Below are 21,656 nucleotides of genomic sequence, written 5' to 3'. Positions count from 1 at the left end.
TGTACTCCTACACTGACACCCCTCCCTCTGCACCTAAACCCTAAGACATCTCACCCTCTACACTGAGGCATCTCTCCATCTGTACTCCTACACTGACACCTCTATCTGCACCTAAACCCTGAGACATATCTCCCTCCACACCCCTACACTGAGAGATCTCTCCTTCCATACTCCTACACTGACACCTCTCTCTCTGCAGCTAAACCCTGAGACATCTCTCCCTCCACACCCCTACACTGAGACATCTCTCCTTCCGTACTCCTACACTGACACCTCTCTCTCTGCACCTAAACCCCGAGACATCGCTCCCTCTACACTGAGGCATCTCTCCATCTGTACTCCTACACTGACACCTCTCCCTCTGCACCTAAACCCTGAGACATCTCTCCCCCACACCCCTACACCGAGACATCTCTCTATGTACTCCTACACTAACACCTCTCCCTCTGCACCAAACCCTAAGACATCTCTCCCTCTGCACTGAGGCATCTCTCCATCTGTACTCCTACACTGACACCCCTCCCTCTGCACCTAAACCCTGAGACATCTAACCCTCTGCACTCCAACACTGAGGCATCTCTCCTCTGTACTCCTACACTGACACCTCTCTCTGCACCTTAACGCTGAGACATCTCTCCCCCACACCGAGAGATCTCTTCTTCTGTACTCCTACACTGACACCTCTCTCTCTGCACCTAAACCCTGAGACATCTCTCCCTCTGCACTCCTACACCGAGGCATCTCTCCCTCTGCACTCCTACACCGAGGCATCTCTCCCTCTGCACTCCAAAACTGAGGCATCTCTCCCTCTGCACTCCTACACCGAGGCATCGCTCCCTCTGCACTCCTACACCGAGGCATCGCTCCCTCTGCACTCCTACACCGAGGCATCGCTCCCTCTGCACTCCTACACCGAGGCATCGCTCCCTCTGCACTCCTACACCGAGGCATCGCTCCCTCTGCACTCCTACACCGAGGCATGGCTCCCTCTGCACTCCTACACCGAGGCATGGCTCCCTCTGCACTCCTACACCGAGGCATCTCTCCCTCTGCACTCCTACACCGAGGCATGGCTCCCTCTGCACTCCTACACCGAGGCATGGCTCCCTCTGCACTCCTACACCGAGGCATCTCTCCCTCTGCACTCCTACACCGAGGCATGGCTCCCTCTGCACTCCTACACCGAGGCATGGCTCCCTCTGCACTCCTACACCGAGGCATGGCTCCCTCTGCACTCCTACACCGAGGCATCGCTCCCTCTGCACTCCTACACCGAGGCATCGCTCCCTCTGCACTCCTACACCGAGGCATCGCTCCCTCTGCACTCCTACACCGAGGCATCGCTCCCTCTGCACTCCTACACCGAGGCATGGCTCCCTCTGCACTCCTACACCGAGGCATGGCTCCCTCTGCACTCCTACACCGAGGCATCGCTCCCTCTGCACTCCTACACCGAGGCATCGCTCCCTCTGCACTCCTACACCGAGGCATCGCTCCCTCTGCACTCCTACACCGAGGCATCTCTCCCTCTGCACTCCTACACCGAGGCATCTCTCCCTCTGCACTCCTACACCGAGGCATGGCTCCCTCTGCACTCCTACACCGAGGCATGGCTCTCTCACATCCCTCAAGTGAGGCATATTTTACTTAATAACTATGTTTCTGATATCTTTCTCTCTTCACCTCAGCACTGAGTACATCGCTCTCTATACCTCTGATTTAAAGACGTACCCCATGCTCAGGGACCTCTTCCTCTGCACCCTTGCACTGAGGCGTCCCCCCCCACACCCTGACACTGAGGGGTCTCCCTCTCCGCACTCTTACCCTGAGGCTTCTCGCCCTCTACACCAGGGGTCTTCAAACTGGGGGTCTCAAGTGATCCCAGGGGGGCACCAGACTCTGGCCAAAAGAAGCTTTACACAGAGAACAGTGTTTTGTTTTAAGCAGAAACATTTTATTGCAAAAGGTAACAGAATTTAACTGCAATGTTTAAATACATCTAGACATATTTAAACATTGCCATCTTTATAAAATATTTGTGAAAAATTCTGAGGGGGAGCAATGATTTTTATTTTTCAACTGGGGGGCGGCATTACAAAGTTTGGAGACCACTGCTCTACACTCTTGCAATGGGGTATCCCTTCCTCTACACCCCTACACTGATGCATCTCTCCCGCTACACCTTTGCACTAAGGCACCCCTCCTCCTAAACCCTTCACTGATGCACCTGCCTCTTTACACCCCTGCCTTTAGGACATATCTCCCTCTACCCCACAGCACTCAGTACCCTACAGTACTCTCTACACCTCTGACCTGCGGACAAATCTACTAAAATTCCCCTGCAAGGAGGCCTCTCTCCCTGTATATCCCTGCATTGACATGTACCCTCTATACCCCACGTTAAGTACTCCGCTCCCTCTGCACCTGTGCATTAAGGACACAACACACTCATCTCTGTACTGAGGACGTCTCTCATCTATCCCTCAGCATTAAAATGAACTCTCCACCCTTGCATTGAGGACATCTCTCCTCTGCACTGGGGGAATCGCTTCCTCACCACAGTGGCTTCTGGCATACCTATGATTATAACATCACCCTCAGCACTTCTGCAATAGGGACCCTTCTCCAGCTGTTCTGCATTGGGTCTCCTCAACCACATCACCTTGGAAGCTCAAGTGGAATGAATCTACCCACCTCCCCAAGGTACTATAACTCCTCACTGGCCTTTCATTTGATTGCTTACCGACTCTTCCCACAATAGTTTAAAGTCCTAATCGCATCACTGTACACTAAGCGTACTACACACATCCCACTATCCTCTCTTTCGACCCTACCGAGAATGTGTCAGCCAATTTTCATGAACTCCACCCTGTAGACTCTGTGCTCTCTAAAACATTTACATGGCTCCATCCTAGCAGATGCTTTAGCCAATTTCAGGAACAACCCTGATCTTCATCCACAACCCTCTGACCCCAATGGGTTCTTAGCGGACACTGATGTGATATTTTCCAACTGCAAGGATATTCACGTTAAATGCCGTCCTTTTCATTAATGTCGATTTCAGCTCGTCCTGACTAATGTACAGCACCTAGCCTACTTGCACACTTCATCTATGATCTCACCGTTACTAAATTATACTGTTTCTTTGTGGTAGATATCTGACTGAAGCCTTTGTTGTCCACTTCATTACCTTACATTGTGCTGGAGAATATTTCATCAAACTCTTTGACAGAACCACTGGAACGCCTGCGTCAGAGTCATCATCCACAAATCTAATATCAGCAACTCAAGCAACATTTCTCAATCAGAAGTCCTAATTATCATCAACCCTCAGTCACCCGTTCCCTACCTCAAACCTTAGCATCTTGCCACCTGTCCAGTGGCCACCTACAGAACTGCCATAGGCTACTTGGCTAATTTAACAGAGTCATTAAATTCCTGACTTGTAGCCATGCCCACCACGGACACCTGCTCCATCTCAAAAACTATGTTGTTCTTTAAATACTACCCAATACACTCCAACTTTCTCAAATGTTCAATGAGTTATTCTCCAAAAACTTTAAAGTAGAACCCCTGGGTACACTGTGCCTATGACGAACAGACAACGCCATGCTGTGATTTATTATTGGCAGTCAGAGACCAGTCCACCAAGTCAAGAAAAAAAAGTTATGCTGTTAGCAATATATGCTCAATGCCATAGTACCCGCAGCTCACAATAAATTAATCTTACCAAAAACATGAATAAAGAACTATAGAGACTGAAATATATGAAAAACGTAGCTGCAAAATGCGTAAATAATGAATAAAAGAGCAGAGCCAAAGAGTCAGAGTAGAAAGATTAAACCTTATGCTTTAAAGAAGAGGACTAGAACTGATCATTGTGTATTACCATGAGTTACCATGAGTGATCTTGCAATTGTTCTCGTCAAATGATTGCTGCACATGTTAATATTGCCTATTTCTGGATTTACTGTATACACAATCCAGCATAATGACTCAATACAGTGCATGCTATTGGAGTTTGTCCTAAAGCAAAACCCTTCAGCCCAAATCAAAAGCACTTCTCATGCACTATGAAAAAAGGCAATGTCACCTTGTACTGTGAAGACATTGTGGTCCTTTTCAGATTAATCTGCGCATTTGTCACCAAAGCGATAGAGCTGTCCTGCCTCTTGGCAGGTAGGTGCTTTCTCCACAGACTGATCATGTCAAAGCTCGGGAGTCACACACACAATTGCAGCTACTTTTAAATCTCTGCAGAGGCTCAGATCCCATCTACACCAACACCATGAAACAAAACGGCAACCTGGTGCGCATGTGAAGGTTTTGAACCCTTCAGCTGTTCCTCGAGATGTAAGTCAAGCTCTATTACTATTTTCGAACATTGCAACGACGTGTAGATGTTATCAAATACTGAATCCTTAAGTGAAATAAGTGTTTTTGTTGGCCACTTGTATGGAAAAACCAAATCTGTACTTCAGAATAAATGATATCCCCAAGGCCCTCGTTATGAGTGGCCCGGTAAATGTGCTGGATTTGTCTCCCCCACAAAAGAGTTACTGATAACAAGGGTACACGTAACTCCGGGGGTGAGAAACAAAAAGGAATGAGTTACACTGGAGAAGGGCATACGTAGTGTAAAGTTAGAGAGTTGCAGTAATGTTCATAGCATTATAGTGAGTACTATCCCGAGTATTAACGCTTAATATCTTACCCACACCAGAGATTCCATTGTTTTGGACTGACAGCATGAATAACATTTGTCGAGGTGCGAAGAGCTTTTGCTGCTCAGCACCAAGGACCTCACATGGAGCTGTTTTCCCATTCTCTGACAGTAGGTAATTCCTGCACTGGCATGTCATCCATCGAACTGGTGTTGCGAACCTGGATGTGCTGGCAGCATAACCGTGGCAGCGCCCAGATTTATAACCAGAGCCAACATGTCCTGCAAACTCCCATGTCTGGCAAAATCTAAGGTCCAGTTTTCTGCAATGCCTGTTTAAGTTTCTGCCACTAAGCTCTAATTCCAGGCCAGTCCCTTATGAAAACCACGAGGGAAAAAATGGCGGTCTCATAATGAGGCATTATGGGATTACCCATGATGTCACAATGAGCATCTGACTTCACCTATGGCCAACATTCAAGCCAAAAGAAAAAGAAAGAGAACGAGCCATTCTGCTTTCCCACGGATTTTAAACACATCTGTTTAACAGCGTAGCTTTATTTTGGATATGTGTAAAAACGTGGTCTTGGATGATCTCTTTACAGCATTGTGCTAGGGGAAAGACTTCATAAAACAAAAAGGGGGGCTAGGGAGAAGGAGAAAATGTCTGCTGGTCAAACAGCCATTAATATCTGCACACTATGAGGAATGAGGATGTATGTGTTCAAACTTCCTGCAGTCCGCTTCACACAGATATACTTTCGGAGGGAGCACTAGTGAGATGGACTATCGGTGTCTCACTCTACTACTGTAGGGTCTCTAAGGGATATTTTCAGCTGACCTTCGGCATGCGATAAGTTAACAGATGGGACAGTTTTGAGTAGTCTGAGGTGTACTCATTTAAAGCCTTATTGGGGATGACGAGTCCCTTGACCTTCACTCTTTAATTTGCCAACCAGTGTGGACATCCTAATGGTTGATGTGAAGGTTTTTATCTAGATATGACGTAGGCAACATATCCGTGAATGGGCTTGGTAGGGAGGTCCAAGAATGCATTACAGTAGGCGAGACCGACCATCACCACTGTCAGGACGAGCACACTCTTCTGCTGTGTCCGTAGGAATAGGAAGATCCTCTGGAGAAGCTGTGGGGTTGGAAAGCAGTTGACTGGGCCGTGTTGACTAGATGGACCAATACAAGGTCACTGGGCAAAGAGACACTAACATTTCATGCTGATGGTGCTAGGTGCGGGTTGCCCATAGTCGTTACCCACTTGAGATGAAAGAGGATTGATACTCTGGGCCAGTAGGATTGTTGATGTATTTTTTTTTAAGGATTTAGGAATATTTTGTTAGCTCGGATCCAGATATGAAACTGATTTAGACAGTCTACCATGTGACCAGAGCCATCCCATATCTGTTAGCATTGGGGCACATACTATATACCATTGTTGACAACTAGCAACGATGTTGTGAAGTACAAACAGGCTGGAGTAAAATACAATTGTAAACAGGCTCGACCCCGGGCACAGCACAGGTGATAATGGTAACTGAGGTGAGGTGCAGGAATATCTTCACTAGTTAAGTCAAGAAAGTTGCTCAAAAAGGACTCAAACCAGCACAGGAGAGGTCCGATTACTCTCAGGGGGCTAGAGGTGAAGATGGTGTGCCCGAGCTTTGAGGGAACAGACCCATCTCTAAACAATTAACTGCATTAACTAGTTTAATAGTGAAAAGCACCGAGAAGGGGAGCCCCCAGTTTACTGTAAAGGGTTAAAGGTGACCAACGCTCTGGTGAGAAAACTCCAAAATCAAAAAAACTGAAGTGTGACCTCAGGGTGGAATTATTCTGGAAGCCTAATCGTGACCGATAACAGTCCTTCCTCCCTATTTGCACCCTTTCGAGACCTTCAAAGTATTTCCAAAAACACAGGAGAGTTTAGACCTTCCATGGTGGCAGGGATCAACTGCTTGAAGCAGCCATTGGGTTCCACCAAAACATATTTCACAACAGTATGAGAAATAAGACCTTAAACCACTCATACGAAAACGTATGCGGAGATGGTTTCCTTCATGAGCACGATATGAACCACAAATCAAATGCCACTGCCACTCAGCAGAAAGGACTCTCACAATTAAAAATATTAAAGAAACCAGACTGGAGAGTACCTCAAAAGATCAGAGAGGCTACAGCAGCCCCAACTACAAAATAAAGGTCTCAGTGCTGCTTTGTGAGAACCCTGATGGACTAAAACTATACCTGGAAATGTATCGAACCCTTCAATATCAGAATTTCTGGGTGCACTATTATCAGCTGACCCAATGGAACATGGAATCGCTGAGGAAAGTGGGGTTTCCATGCGATTTATTGCCTGTAATTCCCAGAACCTGGTTGTTTTCTGTGAACATATTCCATCACCTGACAAAACGTGCCCTTGGAAAACCTTGATTGCAGTGATATCACTTATCATAGGATACTGATTCAGGTGGAAAATCACTTTTTGGCCACATTTGTTTTCCAAAAATACTCAAAATGAGTGCCTTTGTGGCAGGTGTACTTTTCTATCTTGTCCAACGTTCTGTCACCAGGTGCTTGCTTGCTCTAGCAGAAACACTGGCCAAAGGGCGTGGATACAGGCAAGCAGAACACATAAGGGAAACACAAAGTTGACATGTTGTGGCACCCTTGCAGTTCTTTGCTGCGAAAAGCACGAGCGCTTTCCACAAATCCAACAAAATACCACTCAATAGGATTCACACTCACTTTTGTTCCGCAGGGAGACTGTCTGAAGTGCAGAGTTGTTCTTTTGAAGCGCTGCCTTCTGCACCTGAGAAAAGAAAAACGAAAAACGTTGCATATCAAGCCACGAGGCACAACTAAATAACAAAAGAATATAGAACTGCACACTTATTTCCTACATCAGTGCCATCTCTGACCTCCTCCCAGTCACGTCTGCCCAGCCGCTGAGAGGCCATGAGCTGTTAGGCGGAGGACACCATCCAGGGAGGTGTGATCTCTGGGGATCACCTTAAATTGATCTCTGGAGCAAGATTCTCGGGCTGGAATCCGACAGCGTTTGTGCCATCACAGGGGAGTATGTTGGGAGATCTGGGCTAACCTACACCATTCCCTTGTAGTTCTCTCCTTTTTCTACCTCTGTTTTCCTGCTTGCAAGTTTTTTCATTGCTATCATTACTATTATAGGGTCTCACCTGTCGTTGATGTACTATTGCATTTTTCTGCATTTGGCAAAGGGATTTATTAGCCCAACATAGAGCTAGAGCCCATTTTCCTGAGAGAATGGATGGATTCCTAAAAGCGGGGTACCTCTCAGCAGGATGGATACAAGGATTCCTAGAGCACAAACATTTGTTTAGTATGATGGGCAGATACATTCCTAGAAACTGATCTCATTTCCTCAGTAGGAGGGATGGAAGCATTTCTGGAACCTTAGTGCCAATTTCTTAGGAGGATGGACAGACTGATTCCTTGACCCAGAAGCATTTTGTTTAGAATGATAGACAGAAGGATTCCTAAAATCTGAACCCACTTCCTAAGTAAAATGGATGGAAAGATTCCTAGAGCCCGAAACCATTTCCTTAGAAGGCAGAAAGACTGATTCATAGAACCAAACCCATTTCTTTAGTAGGACAAGTAGGATTATTCCTAGAATCTAAGACTATTTCCCTAGAAGGAGGGATGGAAATATTGTTAGAACCAGAGCCTCATTTCCTTAGTAAGATGACAGACAAATTCATAGATCCGGAGCCCATTTCCGTAGTAGAATGTATAGAAGGATTCCTTAAACCTGAAGCCATTTCCATAGTGAGACGGGCAGAGTGACTCAGAACTCAAGCCCATTTCATTAGTAGTTCAGAGATTCCTAAAATCTGGCTCCCTTTCCTTGGTGAGGCGGATAGAAGGATTCTTAAAACCTAAGCTCCCTTCCTTAGTAAGACACTAGAAAGAGTCAAGGAACCGGAGCCCATTTCCTTAGTAGAATGTTTAGAAGGATTCCTGGAACCCCGGTCTTTTCTCTTTGTAGGATGGATAGCAGGATTCCTAAAATCTGCACCAATTTCCTTAGGAGTAAGGGCAAAGGACTCCCAGCTCTTGAGTGCTGTTGGCAAAGACCAAACAACTCGAAGTCCTGTACAGATTCCATTTCATCAACTATCTGCCCTCAGCACTGTGTTCATGCATTTAACCCAAACCATACAATGTAAGATCTGCACCCACAACTGACACATTTCTGCACGGCATTCCAGGATGAAGAGCTGAGACCTAGCACTTTCAAAGTGATCTTGTTTTACCAGGGTTTACCCTCAAAGTTCTACTGTCTAGTGTCCATTTTGGTGGCACATGCTTGCTCTAAGCACAATAAGCTGAACTTATCCTGAATGGCAACAGTGAAACATGATGCATGAATTCTCCAGAATGCAAAAAGAATCCTTACAAGGTGATGGCCCATGTCACCGACCATATATCTTGGGTGGCTTCTCTCCGTGTCTGCTATTTCTCAATCATTTAATTTAACAAAAAGTTAAATGATGGTTTTGCATACATTGCATGTGATGAGCTGGAAAACATCCATGAGCAATGCATGAAAGACACAATGTACTATATCTCTCATGTCACCTTCTTTGTACCACATGCACTGGCCTGATTCTCACACCTGCCAAGTAGTTGAATGGCCACTTCAGTGGCAAGACTGGCCTGTGATGAGTGTCACGCAGCAAAATGGTTCACAAGCCCAGCTTAAACCAGTCAGTCTATTGGCCCTTTTGGGGCTGATGGGCCATATGAGCATAGAAAGACCCTTGGCAACATTTTAATGTCACCCCGGTGGAAAACACGCTTTTGAGGGCTAGTAACACTAAGGGAAAAGTTATAACTCCTACACAATGTAACCTTTACTTCATTATTTAAGATCGTTATAGGTATGTGATCTGGTTAGATCTATGTATTTATTTTTATAAATCTTTTTTATTGACATTATGTTAAGAAACACAAAGAGAACCCGGTCGTAAATCGACATCTCGGCATACATCAGTAGTAGCATGCGCCCCTTCTTTTCCCACTGTATGAACAATAGTTTAATTCAATCCCAAGTTTTCAGACACAAATCTTTCCATAGTGTCCGGAGCTAAAAAGTCAATGATATAACCTCAATATTCATTCCAGCATCCACAAATTTGAGTCCTCTTCTGGGGACATCCACGGTCCTCATATACCGCCTTTTCCACCAGTACACAACAGTCCATATCCCTCTTCAGTTACGGTACCTGTCTAGCCCCCGGAATTGTGCAATGTTTTTTTAGGCTACGCCCAGCCCCAATGTAACCCATATTCGCTCCATACAACTGAGGTCTGATTCTCCCCAGCTGTTAAGTAGACACCATTTAGCAGAGTTGGTAGCATCACTTTCGCATAGGGAACCCATACATCTTGCAATCGAGTCCCAACACTGTTGTATGAGCGGGCAGTCCCATATAGTGTGGTAAAAGGAGTCAACTTGTGCACATCCATGCCAACAACCTTCATCTATTGCCCTACCCACTTTGAATAGTGTGTGTTGCACATAGTAACAGTGGTGTAGTATTTTTAATTGGAGAAGATGAAACCCCACCCATGTGGCCACCTCCCTTGGGGACACTAAGGCTTCTGCCCACCTGTCATCCTCTAAGTCGTCTAAATCATGAGTCCATTTTTTCCATAGATACACCGGGGCATCAGGGACACTGTTGATCAATTTTTTATATATGTCAGGAATATGGCTTTGCGTGGCATAAATTCATCTAGCAGTTTGTCCTCCACAGACGAGGACTCAGGGAGTTCCATTCCCTTTGGCAGCACCGCGTAAGTGCATGTTCTATTTGTAGGTATCAGAAGGCCTCTGTTCGTATACTGGCTGTAGGTCTATAAAGGGAATGACATCTCGTCAATCCCATAGATCGTCAACCCGAGAGAGGCCAATGAGATCCCATTGTCAAAATCTGATTGTGTCCTCAGGAAGCCCAATTTTGGGTGCTGTTTGTGTGATTTTGTCTTTCCAGCCCAATGCGCTCATGGCTGTGTGCCAAGGTGTATTGCCACAGTCATCGGATTATGAATTTTGTATTTTCGATTAGTGTCATGAAGAGCACTGAGGTGCCCCGTCGGGCGCATCCTCAGTCTGTCCATGCGGTACGCAGGCTCATTTGATGGCTGAAAAAGCCATCTGTTTATGGTAGTTGCGCCTCCCAGTAATACTTTTGGATGTCAAGAAGGGTAATCGCTCTATCATACCACCCGCTTGTGAGTTTATGTAGTGCTATGCAGGCTTGACCTCCATCCCAGAGCAGCGTTCGGAGTTCACCTTCAAGTGTCTTGAAATATGAATTGTGAACCAGATAGGGCATGGTATGTAAGGCATACAAAAAATAGGGTAGGGACCTCATCTTAAATAATGTGGCTCTACCGAGGAGTGATAACACCCGGGACCTCCACCGGACACCGGATGACGGGCATCACTTTTCAGTCTGATGAGTGGGGGCTATAAATTTTTGTCAAAAAACAGTGCTGAGTCAGTTATGATATAAATTCCAAGGTACCGGAACCCCTCGTGCTATAACTGCCTCATATTCATGAGGTAGTCTCCGCGTTGGGGCCTTCAGATTCTAAATTAAGGATTTATGCCAAAATATTGTATAGCCAGAGTAGCAGCGAAAATATGAGAATATCTGCATTAGTCTGTCAAGTGTAAAACATGGGTCTGTAACAGAGCAACACATCGTCTGTGTATAACGATATTCTGCCTTCCAAGACATCCGTCCACAGTAGGCCGTGTACCAGTGGGTCCTGACGAATTCAGGCTGCGGGCAGCTCTAGCACCAGTGCAAATATTAGCAGCAACAGGGGATAGCCCAGTCGTGTGCCTCTTTGAAGGTCGAACACCTGAAATCGTCCCCCATTAACTTGCACCTGGGCTAGTGGGCCAGAGTATAGGAGGCCCACCCACTTCAGGAAGTACGGGCTGAAGCCCAGCATGGCTAACTCTTCAAACACAAAGGTCCACTGCACAGTATCAAACACCATCTTGATGTCAAGTGAGAGAACCATGGCGCTTTCCTGGAGATTACTTGCCTGGCTCAGCACGCCACAGAGGTGCAGTAGATTAAGGGATGTACTTCAGTTGGGCATGAAACCGGATCAGTTCGAATGGACCAGCGTCATAATCACTTTTATTAAGTGTGAGGCCAGCACTTTAGCTAGGATCTTAACCTCTGCATTGAGGAGCGATATCGGTCGGTATGAGGAGCATTCATGAGCAGGTTTACCTTCCTCCTGAATAACGACTATGGCGGGGAATCTTTGATCTCTGGGAAGTCTGTCGAGCTGTCGCAATGTGGACTCAATGCCTCAGCCTCCCCGCCACTTGATCACACAGTGCCCCTCAGTCCATGGAGGATGATTAATATGTAAAGGGCAGGGGCACCCCTCATGATACACAGTTGGAGTTGCTTATGGCCAGGTACGTCAGGCAACGCCCACATGGGGTTACACAATAGTCTACATTTGTTCACTCTATGTGTCTAATGTATATCTTCAGCTAGCCATGCGGATAGTGCAGGATATAGTAGGAGGCCATTTAAGGAAGAGAAGGGATGCCAAGAATGTTGCTCTGTTGCAGGGAAGCCTAGCACCAGCTCTACTCTACTGTCTGGGACATTGATTGTGTCTCACAGTCAGGACCTCTCTGCCGGGCAGGTTATCCAAGGGAGCAGCAGCGCCGAGTAGTCTCTCTGGTCCTGCCGTTTTCACCACTGGTATGTCACACAGTTACCGGCAGAGGGCCGCGGGGGCACAGATCGGCTAGTATCCCGTGATCGTTGGCAGTGCAGTCTGCCCACTCGAGCCCGTGGTCTCTCACACTGCGTAAGGCCACACCTCGCCTCCAGCACTTCCCAGTCAGCCTGGCCTCAGCAAGTGGCATTTTCAGTATCCCCAGAACTCCTGGTCGTAACAGCCTTAGCTAGAGAGTCGCGGAGGACAGATACATGGATGGATTGTAGGGGATTCAGCAGACAGATATCGGGAGCCGATCTAGTGAGCACCCATCTTGCCTAATGGTCAGCTACACTCCCATTGGATTTGGGTTTGACAACACAGCTGTCAAAGAGATCTAATGCGGTCTATACACATGGAGTGGACTTTGGTTTCACCTGTTAAAATCAATGGCTTTCTTTTACCAGCCTCTTTCTGCAATTTGCGGGAGACTTTGTCAATCACATCTTTACTAAGTCCGGGGAGGGGGGGAGGAGGATGTTCTCAGAGTTAATGCAACTGGGTGTTTAGGTGTATTCTTCCGGGTCCTCTCCAGCCCTTGGATTGAACTGAATGAGGGACTACTTTACAGGTATAGCTCTTTGTCTGGTCCTGTTGGTTCTGCACATGTTAGCACAATAAACCCAAGGCTATTGGCTTTGCCCATGCTTGTGCTGTGTAAGCGACCAGGCCCAGATTCAGTATTGACACCGTCATGGTAGATTACAGTTTCAGCATCCTCATTCTATCACTGTGCAAAGCCTCAAAGGCCAAGCGTTAAGAGGAATATGAGCCCATGGTGTGCGCTATATGCAGGCCACTGGAATTGTACAGCAGATTTGGCTAAGTAATGGAGCAAAAGCAAATTATAGAACATATTCTGAGTCATTACTGCCTTGCTATTTTTTACATTTTAAAACACAATAAAATATGGATTCCAGTGCTGTATAAAATACATATATATATTTCTCAGGCGAGAAAACAAAACGTTCAGAAACATCTGATTGTACAAGATCATCACTAGCAATTCAAGCTCAGGAATGTCCTGTGCAAAAGTCTCACTAGCTGGGGGGGGAATCACCAGCTAGCTCAAAAACATTTTCAACACAAATTTAATTCTGGACTTCCCAATGATAATTCTGGGTCCGCATGCCACTTCCCATTCTTTAAATCTCTCGGACATAGATCTTGTCCTGTTGAATTTGTATTAGCAGTTACAAAGAAGTTTATGCTCTTATACCCCAAATCTAATAATCCTATTTCAATCCCCACTTGGTGGATTTGGGTTACATACCCCAGAAGCACTCACGCCTCCCAGAATAATCTCCTAGGAAACAATATTGTTTCCCAAAAAATTTGGAAAACTCTGCATACTTTTATATAAGGCTAATTAATAATCAGTGCATGGTCAGATGCTTTGTTTCATGGTCACTTTCTCTCTCTCCTCCATCCCAGGCACCTCCTCTCCTACAATATACCGCCGTACTTTCCCCGTTTCCATGTCTGTGGTATATACCTGCATTACCAAAGATGCAAACCACACAAAATTACTTGGCCTTTTTGCTACTCTTTGGAAATCTGTCTGACATAAAACGCCCTTGACAACTCATGTTCTTCAAATCATCACTGATATTATCTCTCCATATGACCTTGCAATTGATGCTATTGGAAATCGCTTTCCATCTATGCACCACTTTATATTTATACTACCGATTATATTTTTCTCTGTTCTTTGTATTATTTTTAATTCAAAAATCTCAATGAAGTTTTACTGAACAAAAAATGAATGCACCGTTATTTAACCGTGAGTCTTTCACATCCCACAGTAAAACAAAATGAATAAAAAGATGCAAGTTTCACTCAGCAAAAAAACACAAGGTGATATGAATACAATCTTTAGAAAAATGGTGCGCCAGCTAGATCCGTGCCCTTCAGTTGCTTTAAAACGGTCGTAAGTTTTATGGTGAATCTCCTTTAATATATAGGGCCTGTGCAAGCACCTATATTTAACAGGAAACAGGAGAACAGCATTCTGCATGACATGCTTATTATGCAAGATCCATGCAAAACAGTACATATATGACATTTTTATCATGTGAGATTCGAATACCACCACGCCTTTAAAGAAATATATAAAAAGTGCAGAATTAATCTGAACACTAAGACCCTCTTAAAATAACTGATCATTAGAGCACACTGAAGTAAACCCGAATTTGTAAAAGAGCTAAATAAAATCTTGACGAAAAACAAGTCACTCTTTCCACCCTGTTGGAATTACATTCTTTTAATTGTGTAAGGTATTCCTTCTATGTCGCATCAAACTTCACCCCCCCCCCACCCCCCCCATAAGTCTCCCCTCCTCTCTGCACTTCAAATATTGTCACTACTTGGGCAAAACTATCACCTCTAAAATGCCTAAATGCAGTACTCGACAGCCAAAATGTGACCACCCGATTCTTTAAGTGGATCATGAACTTTGTTGTACTTTTCAAATTATGCGGCACGTAGTGGATTGTGTACACATGCATGAAAGGGCTAATTGCACTGAAACATCGTCTTTCAGAGACTTGCGTGATTTCAGTGGTCTTGCACATGTGAAAGATGCATGCACTGACATTGTATTTGTAATATGTCTCGCTCTGCAGTTCACTGGCACCACAGGTGAAGCATCACATGAAATGAAGTACACCATTAAGTAATAAACAGACATATTGCACATCTATAGGCCTAGTTCTTGTTCTGCAGGAAAACGCTTTCAGTTTTGGACTACTGAAGTACATTACCTTTTCTTGATTTGTCAACACGATCAGCGCAGTTCCTGCACATAAATGGGGTGAAGGGTCGACAAAGAAGGGAAGGAAGCTATTGGGGAGGGCTCCAATTTAAGATGCGACGTTGACTTTGTTTTCTATATGATGAAAATAATCTCAGCCTGTGCTCTGGAACAAAGGAGAACACGAGCATGCGATCATTTTATGTACCCTGAGCTGGGGCCCGGCGACCTTCCCTTCTAGACAAAGGCGCCCTCCCATGCCGACGTAAATCAAACCTCTTCACAGGAGAATGCTGGATTCAACAGAACTAAGACTGTTCGCATCATCACGACTCTCAATCCCACTGGGAAACCTCCCACAGCCGCTTACCTTCTGCTTGACCTTGGTGCAGTTGGCCAGCGTGTCCTTGCAGCGATTGTGTATGGTGACATTGCATGCTGGGAAAAGGGAAAAGAACAGACGTTATTCATCAGCAACCAAGGTTTATGTGGTTTACGATCTACATTCAGCTGCCCATTGATTGGACACTATTTATTTATTTATTTATTTGTGGGGTTTAATGTACAGCAGACATTACCCAGAGGTGTTGGAGCACTATACGCTAGAACATTGCAAGAGCATCAAAGGTTACGTCAGTCAGATATACAGTACAGCAGTGGACTTTGAATTGTCGATTTACGTATTTTTATGTATCGCAAATGTAGATATTTTCTTACCGATCTCTGCGTAATGCTAGTTATACAAAGTAATGCTTTCCTGCTGCCAGGCGTGGATGGGGGCTAGGGTTATAATATGTCTTCCTCAGAATCTGAGTATATAGTCAGTTATAAACAATATTGTTTCTGACAGACATGTTTACAATAGATAATTGTAAGTTCTGGAAAGCAGTCTTTGGAAGCTGTTCGTCGTTTCATGACAAGCGCAGAGTTACCCTGGAGTTCATCACACGTATATTTATCATTATTGACTATTGTGGGGTTTTAATGTGCAAATAGTTACCACTACTGCATAAGCAGAAATGTTAAAACCTGACTTTTACACATGGGGTAGCCCACCGTGAAACCCCTTTGTACTGGTGCAATTTGTTTGCCCTACTCCATTCCTTCAAGAGGGTGTTCCCACCAAAGTCAAATCATTCTTTATTCGGATTGCACAAACATCCATAGAAGCATAAAAACTGAATAACGCCCGGTCAGAATGTGCTGAAGTAATAACACCTCATTTCCTAGGGTAAACTTCCTGGGTACGGGTAGGACACGGGCCTGTCAAGCATCAGAAGTCAAGCTAGCAGCAATTGCACAGTCAGGGGAAGGTTCAGACAGCTATCAGGGCAGTTCTTACCTTGCAACATTTAGAACACTGGGGTTTTAACTCTTATGTTCGATAACAAAACAAAACTATTCAACTAAAATATCATGTGTGCAAAAACGCAGGAAATGACGATGTTTTATATGGGGCCGTTGGTAATTATGTAAAAAAACAACCCCTGAGAAGAAGCCTACCAAACGCAGAGATGGCGGTGGTTTTCGCATTTCGTGTTTACAAGCAAACAAAAAACAATAGCGGTGATCTGTCAGTCGTGCTTCAGCTGCACGACACTGTGTGGGCAGCACGCCTGTGCCAACCACGTACCACATCCTGGCACACCAGTGCCCGGAGCTTTTGATGAAAAAATACTTTAGACAAACCACCCGATTGCACCCGCACCCCAGCTGGCACGTGAAGGAAACACTGCCCAGATTTCATGTGCAACGTGGCAGTGGTGCCAGGGCTGCGCCCAGAGGCCAGTTCTCAGAAAATAAAGCGCTAATCGTTGAACATGACTCCCGCTGGGCTTTGTTGTCTATCAGGGCGCTGTAAAGTGTACTTAGAAACCTGGTTCTCAGCATCGCCGTCGGTCTCGGAAAAAAAATATAATTTGCTTTCCTCCCTCTGTATAAATATAGAGCGGAAACTCCTCCCTGGCCGGTTCTCTCGCTCAGCAGGGCCTGACTTTATCGCTTTGCTTCTGTAGCTCTAGAAAATACAAATTTAGCTTCAGAACTGGTGGTTATCTGCGACAGTCAGTGCTTGAACGCGCTTGCCATGGAGCGGTTCCTAAAAAGTGACAGAGGGCGCGCCAGCGGAAATGACCTCACCGGCGGAGCTTGGGCCAATGGGGATGAGCTCACTGACACAGGCAGATAAGGCTCTTGGGAAACATGCTATTTTAAGGAAGTGTGTTTTGGGCACTGGTACCCCCGAAATGGTCGCGCATGGCCTTTCTGACTGTGGTGGCACCGAGACTGCAGTATATGGCAGCCATCATAAAGCGGTGACGTTACTGAGGGGGGCAACGCACTCGCTGCAGAGATCTTTACCAACAAGGGTCCCACTGGATAACTGAACCATTCACAGGCCTTTACCTCGAAAGGTACATAAGACACATGTGCTATTAAAGAGCAGTGGAATTCCTTCACTCGATGTTAGTAGAATAAAGGGCCGAGTTTCCCCGGGATCTGAGTCGGCGACATGTAGGTTGCAAACAGTTATTAGTCGCAGGTGTGTACAATACCAACTTTTTAAATCAATTTATCACCCAGTGGGTATATCACAGAAGGCGCCACTGGATGTTAACAGAGTTGCCACATTGATTCAGGCAGGTTTCTTTAGGATTTTAAATAAACATAATTGGGGGTGATAGGTAAAGTATATGCGCCGCACACGAATGCATTATACATTCAAACCGCAACACTTTTAAGGTTCTGAAATTAATTTGGAGGGCGCGTAGCGCTGAAAGGCGCAGTGCTCGTCAAAATTACATTTCACCGGCAAAAGCCCAGTTCTTTCCTCTTGCGTGCTATGTTTCGAAGCCTTATAAAAGTGCACGTCACAGCCTTGGTTAATGCTTAACGATTAACAGCCCCGGCTAACGTTATGCTCGCCTTTTACGACCTCCAAAAATGAAAAGGCTGGGTTCCCCACGCCGGACTGGACTTTGTGACCAGCAGATTAGGACATTCTCTGTGCTAGCGCCGAGGCCGCTCAGGTAAGACCGCAGAGGCGTTCCTCGGTGATACTCTAGAGCAGAGGTCTCCAAACTATTTAATGCCGTGCCCCCCCAGTTGAAAAATAAAAATCATTGGGCCCCCCTCAGAATTTTTCACAATTATTTTATAAACATGGCAATGTTTAAATATGTCTAAACCTATTTAAACATTGCAGTTATGTACTGTTACCTTTTTAAAACTGCAATAAAATCCTCCTGCTTAAAATAAAGGCCTGTTATCTGTATAATATTTATTTTGGCCAGAATCTAGGCCCCCCCCCTGGAATCACTTCAGGCCGCCCTAGGCGAGCCCGCCCCCCAGTTTGAAGACCTCTGCTCTAGAGGGAGCGAGATCGTGGATGTGGAAGAGGAGTTCTACTTCCGGCTTCCCGGACAAGCCCACGGCAAAATAATTTACCTTCCTGTGTTGCAACTAATTGTCGGTCAGAGCCGAGAGTGCTTAGAACATGACTACCACCTGTAAGCGCTAGATAAAAACTGGACATGTACACATGTGGGGACGGGTGGGGGTCGGTGTGTGTGTGTGTACACCAAATACGTCAATAGAACGCCCCCACCCTCCCCTACACGCCAACCACTGACACAGGTGCAATTCACAATCACCGAATACTTCGAACCATAACAAAGAAACTACTGAATCTGCCCAAAAGTTACAAAAAAGGCCTTGGAAAGAGAGACAATCTCTTGCAGCCCGGGCCCAGGAAATGCACAGCCCAGAGGCGGCGTCACCAGAGCAGATTATTCCCTCCTAAAGCAGAGGCCGGACACCCGTGTCTGAAAGGGGCCATTGTACTAGCAGACCCTCAGCCTGCTCCGATGCCAGTAGATGCAGCAGAAATATTAACACAGTAGCCAGAGGCGGCCAGAGGCGGCCAGAGGCGGCCAGAGGCGGCCAGCGGACGGGGAAGCCCGGAGATCTGCAGGCAGGCCGGTGCCTTTGAATGGAATGTAAGGCTCGGGAAAGGTTAGGTAGCCCAGTGCCAGGTAGAGCATGCCACTGGACAGTCTTTCCCTGGCTAGGACTGCCATCCTTGTAAATGCACCGGCCTAGTGTGTAACTGACTAACACCAGCCGGAGGAGCCGGCCAGAGACACTCCCCAGACTGACCAAGCATTACAGAGCACTCAATTCGGTGACAACTCAAATAATAATTCATGTTTGGCCGGCTTGCCGGCTTTCCAGCGCGTGCTCCTTCCTAAGGCAATAGGCTGCAAGACAGTATTCTTTGGAGTACTGGTACAAACTGCAAAACTGATTTGCCAACGTGTTTCCAAGCATTAATAAATAGCATAGTGACAACTGGGGTTTTTTATCCCTACAATCCTGCGGATTTCCGGCTACCCAAGTGAATAATATTCCCTTTAGTGCTCTCACAAGGATGAATGTCTTAGTTTGCGAAGAACTGAAACCATGATCTTCAGACTGCATATTTCTGCGGCAAACTGATTAACCCGATGAGCTATCAAATCAGCCTTTCCACAGTAAAAACAGCCAGTGAGAACAAAAGAAATCGCCCACTTCAACAGTTCCTCACAAGACACGTGGAAAGCCAAAACAAATCACAGCCATTTTTTTTTTATTTAAAAGTCTGGCGTTAACCAAAACCTTTAGAGATATATTCATACTTGACGGGGGTTTCAGAAAGCCTTCTTTATTCATTGGTTAGGAGTAGTCTCATTCACATTTTGCTTTCACTCACCAGCGATGCACGATGGGGCAAAGGGATAGTCCACTTTAGCTAGTGGCTTGCTTGACTGTGACCTGGCCTGGAACAGCATGGCCAGCAAAAAGAATGATGGATTAAACCCAGATCCGTGACGGGGGTGAATGGCTTGATTTGTTCTGCATTCAAACCATCATCTGTTGTAGCATTTTACTGCGAGTGACCGCACATTGTCCACATCCGCACAATAAGAACTTTTCCTCAGTGCCATGGACTATGGGTGCAACGTGGACTTTTCCATAAAAACATATATGTAGATACTTATGGGACAATGCTTGTTTATACATGAAATGCCATTATACAAAAAGAACACACACCATAAGCATTGGCAAAACGAAAGGTTAGCAGCAAATATCAGAAACATTGGGTTGGTCAATGATGGTTTTGTTTTAGCTGATGTACCTCATTCTTCGATAGAGATAAAGGTTCCATCTGCGTTGCAGCTAGCACAGTAGGGTGTGTGTGTGCGCGTATAAAGAGCTGGGAGTGCAGGCTTTCCCCAAAACAGTGCTCACTGGGTTATATGTGGTAAGAGAGGCTAATTCACCACAAACGTCAACTGAATAAGTCACCTGTTAAGTCAACCGGAAGTACTACCGTTGATCTGGAAGTTTTGCTTGCAGATCAATGGCTGCCATCAGTTTCACAACAGAAACATTCGAGAAATATATATTCCCTCTTTCCATCACCCTTATGAAAGCAAATTTGGTCTCTGGCTAAATAAAAGCCACACAGCTCCCATAAAATAGACTGCTGAATCTCTTGACATGGTTTGTGATTTTATCAGATAGAAACTGCCATCTCACTAGAGCAGACTGCTGTCTCGTGTTCTGTAGCTGCAACTTGGGGGCCTTTTAGGACAAGGCGCTTAGATTCCATTCGATGTCAGTGCATGTGAACAAAGACATGTCAGACATAAGCAGTACACTAGACTTGACGAAGCGTGTTGCCATTTTAAGTCTACAAAATAATTCCATCTCTGGTCAACAGGAACAAAATTTATTGGTTTGGTGGTGGTCTAGTGGGGAGGGGTAGGCGGTCATTATCTTTCTGGTTGGCTGCCTGACAAAAACAAGGCTTGGCAAAACCAACAAGTCTGGCTTTAATGTGCCAATTTATGTAAACACAGGCATTCACAAATGCTGCTTACATGCCAATATTGCATGCAGAAACTATATGTATTGCATTAAAGGCCAGCCTAATGGTCTTTCTCAATGCTGGGGAAAAACAGCAAAATTAAGATTGTGTTTTACAGGGAAGGCCTACAGGATATAAAGTAATTAATGTGACAAATAGCTTCATGATTGCGCGTACATCTTAGATTTAAACTGGCCCCTCATGAATACCAAGGGAAGCACTTAGTGCAAGGTGGAATGACACACCAAATAGCCAATATCATGACATGAGGAAATAAAACTCACCTGGGTGCAGCCAACCCCAATTTTATGTGACACAGAGTCCCACCCGCTCATTCAGTCACAAAGCAATGCTGTACCCTATTGGTGTGGGAATGATGGGTGCCAACACCATTTTTTGGTTCTCAGAAACCTTATGATAACATTTGGCATAATTCATTGAGATGCTTCACACAGAAGTCCCAGACGGATAACAGTCCTCATTATTTAAAGTAAGAAGCAGTG

The 21,656-nt window shown here is 45.5% G+C and overlaps 1 protein-coding gene across 7 annotated transcripts in view; it reads right to left on the bottom strand.

Moving 5' to 3' along the window:
* ARHGEF2 (Rho/Rac guanine nucleotide exchange factor 2) overlaps positions 1-21,656 on the bottom strand; it is a 575,049-nt gene that overhangs the window by 81,455 nt on the left and 471,938 nt on the right. For all 7 annotated transcript variants that reach the window (XM_069217923.1, XM_069217927.1, XM_069217926.1 and 4 more), the window contains 2 exons: positions 15,613-15,680; positions 7,427-7,490 (listed from right to left, as the gene is read on the bottom strand). In XM_069217923.1, coding sequence (XP_069074024.1) covers positions 7,427-7,490; positions 15,613-15,680 — 132 coding nt within the window. The remainder of the gene's footprint in view (positions 1-7,426; positions 7,491-15,612; positions 15,681-21,656) is intronic.

Source organism: Pleurodeles waltl, chromosome 12 (assembly GCF_031143425.1).
Source record: "Pleurodeles waltl isolate 20211129_DDA chromosome 12, aPleWal1.hap1.20221129, whole genome shotgun sequence".
NCBI lineage: Eukaryota > Metazoa > Chordata > Amphibia > Caudata > Salamandridae > Pleurodeles > Pleurodeles waltl.
This window is presented reverse-complemented; position numbering and strand designations above follow the sequence as displayed.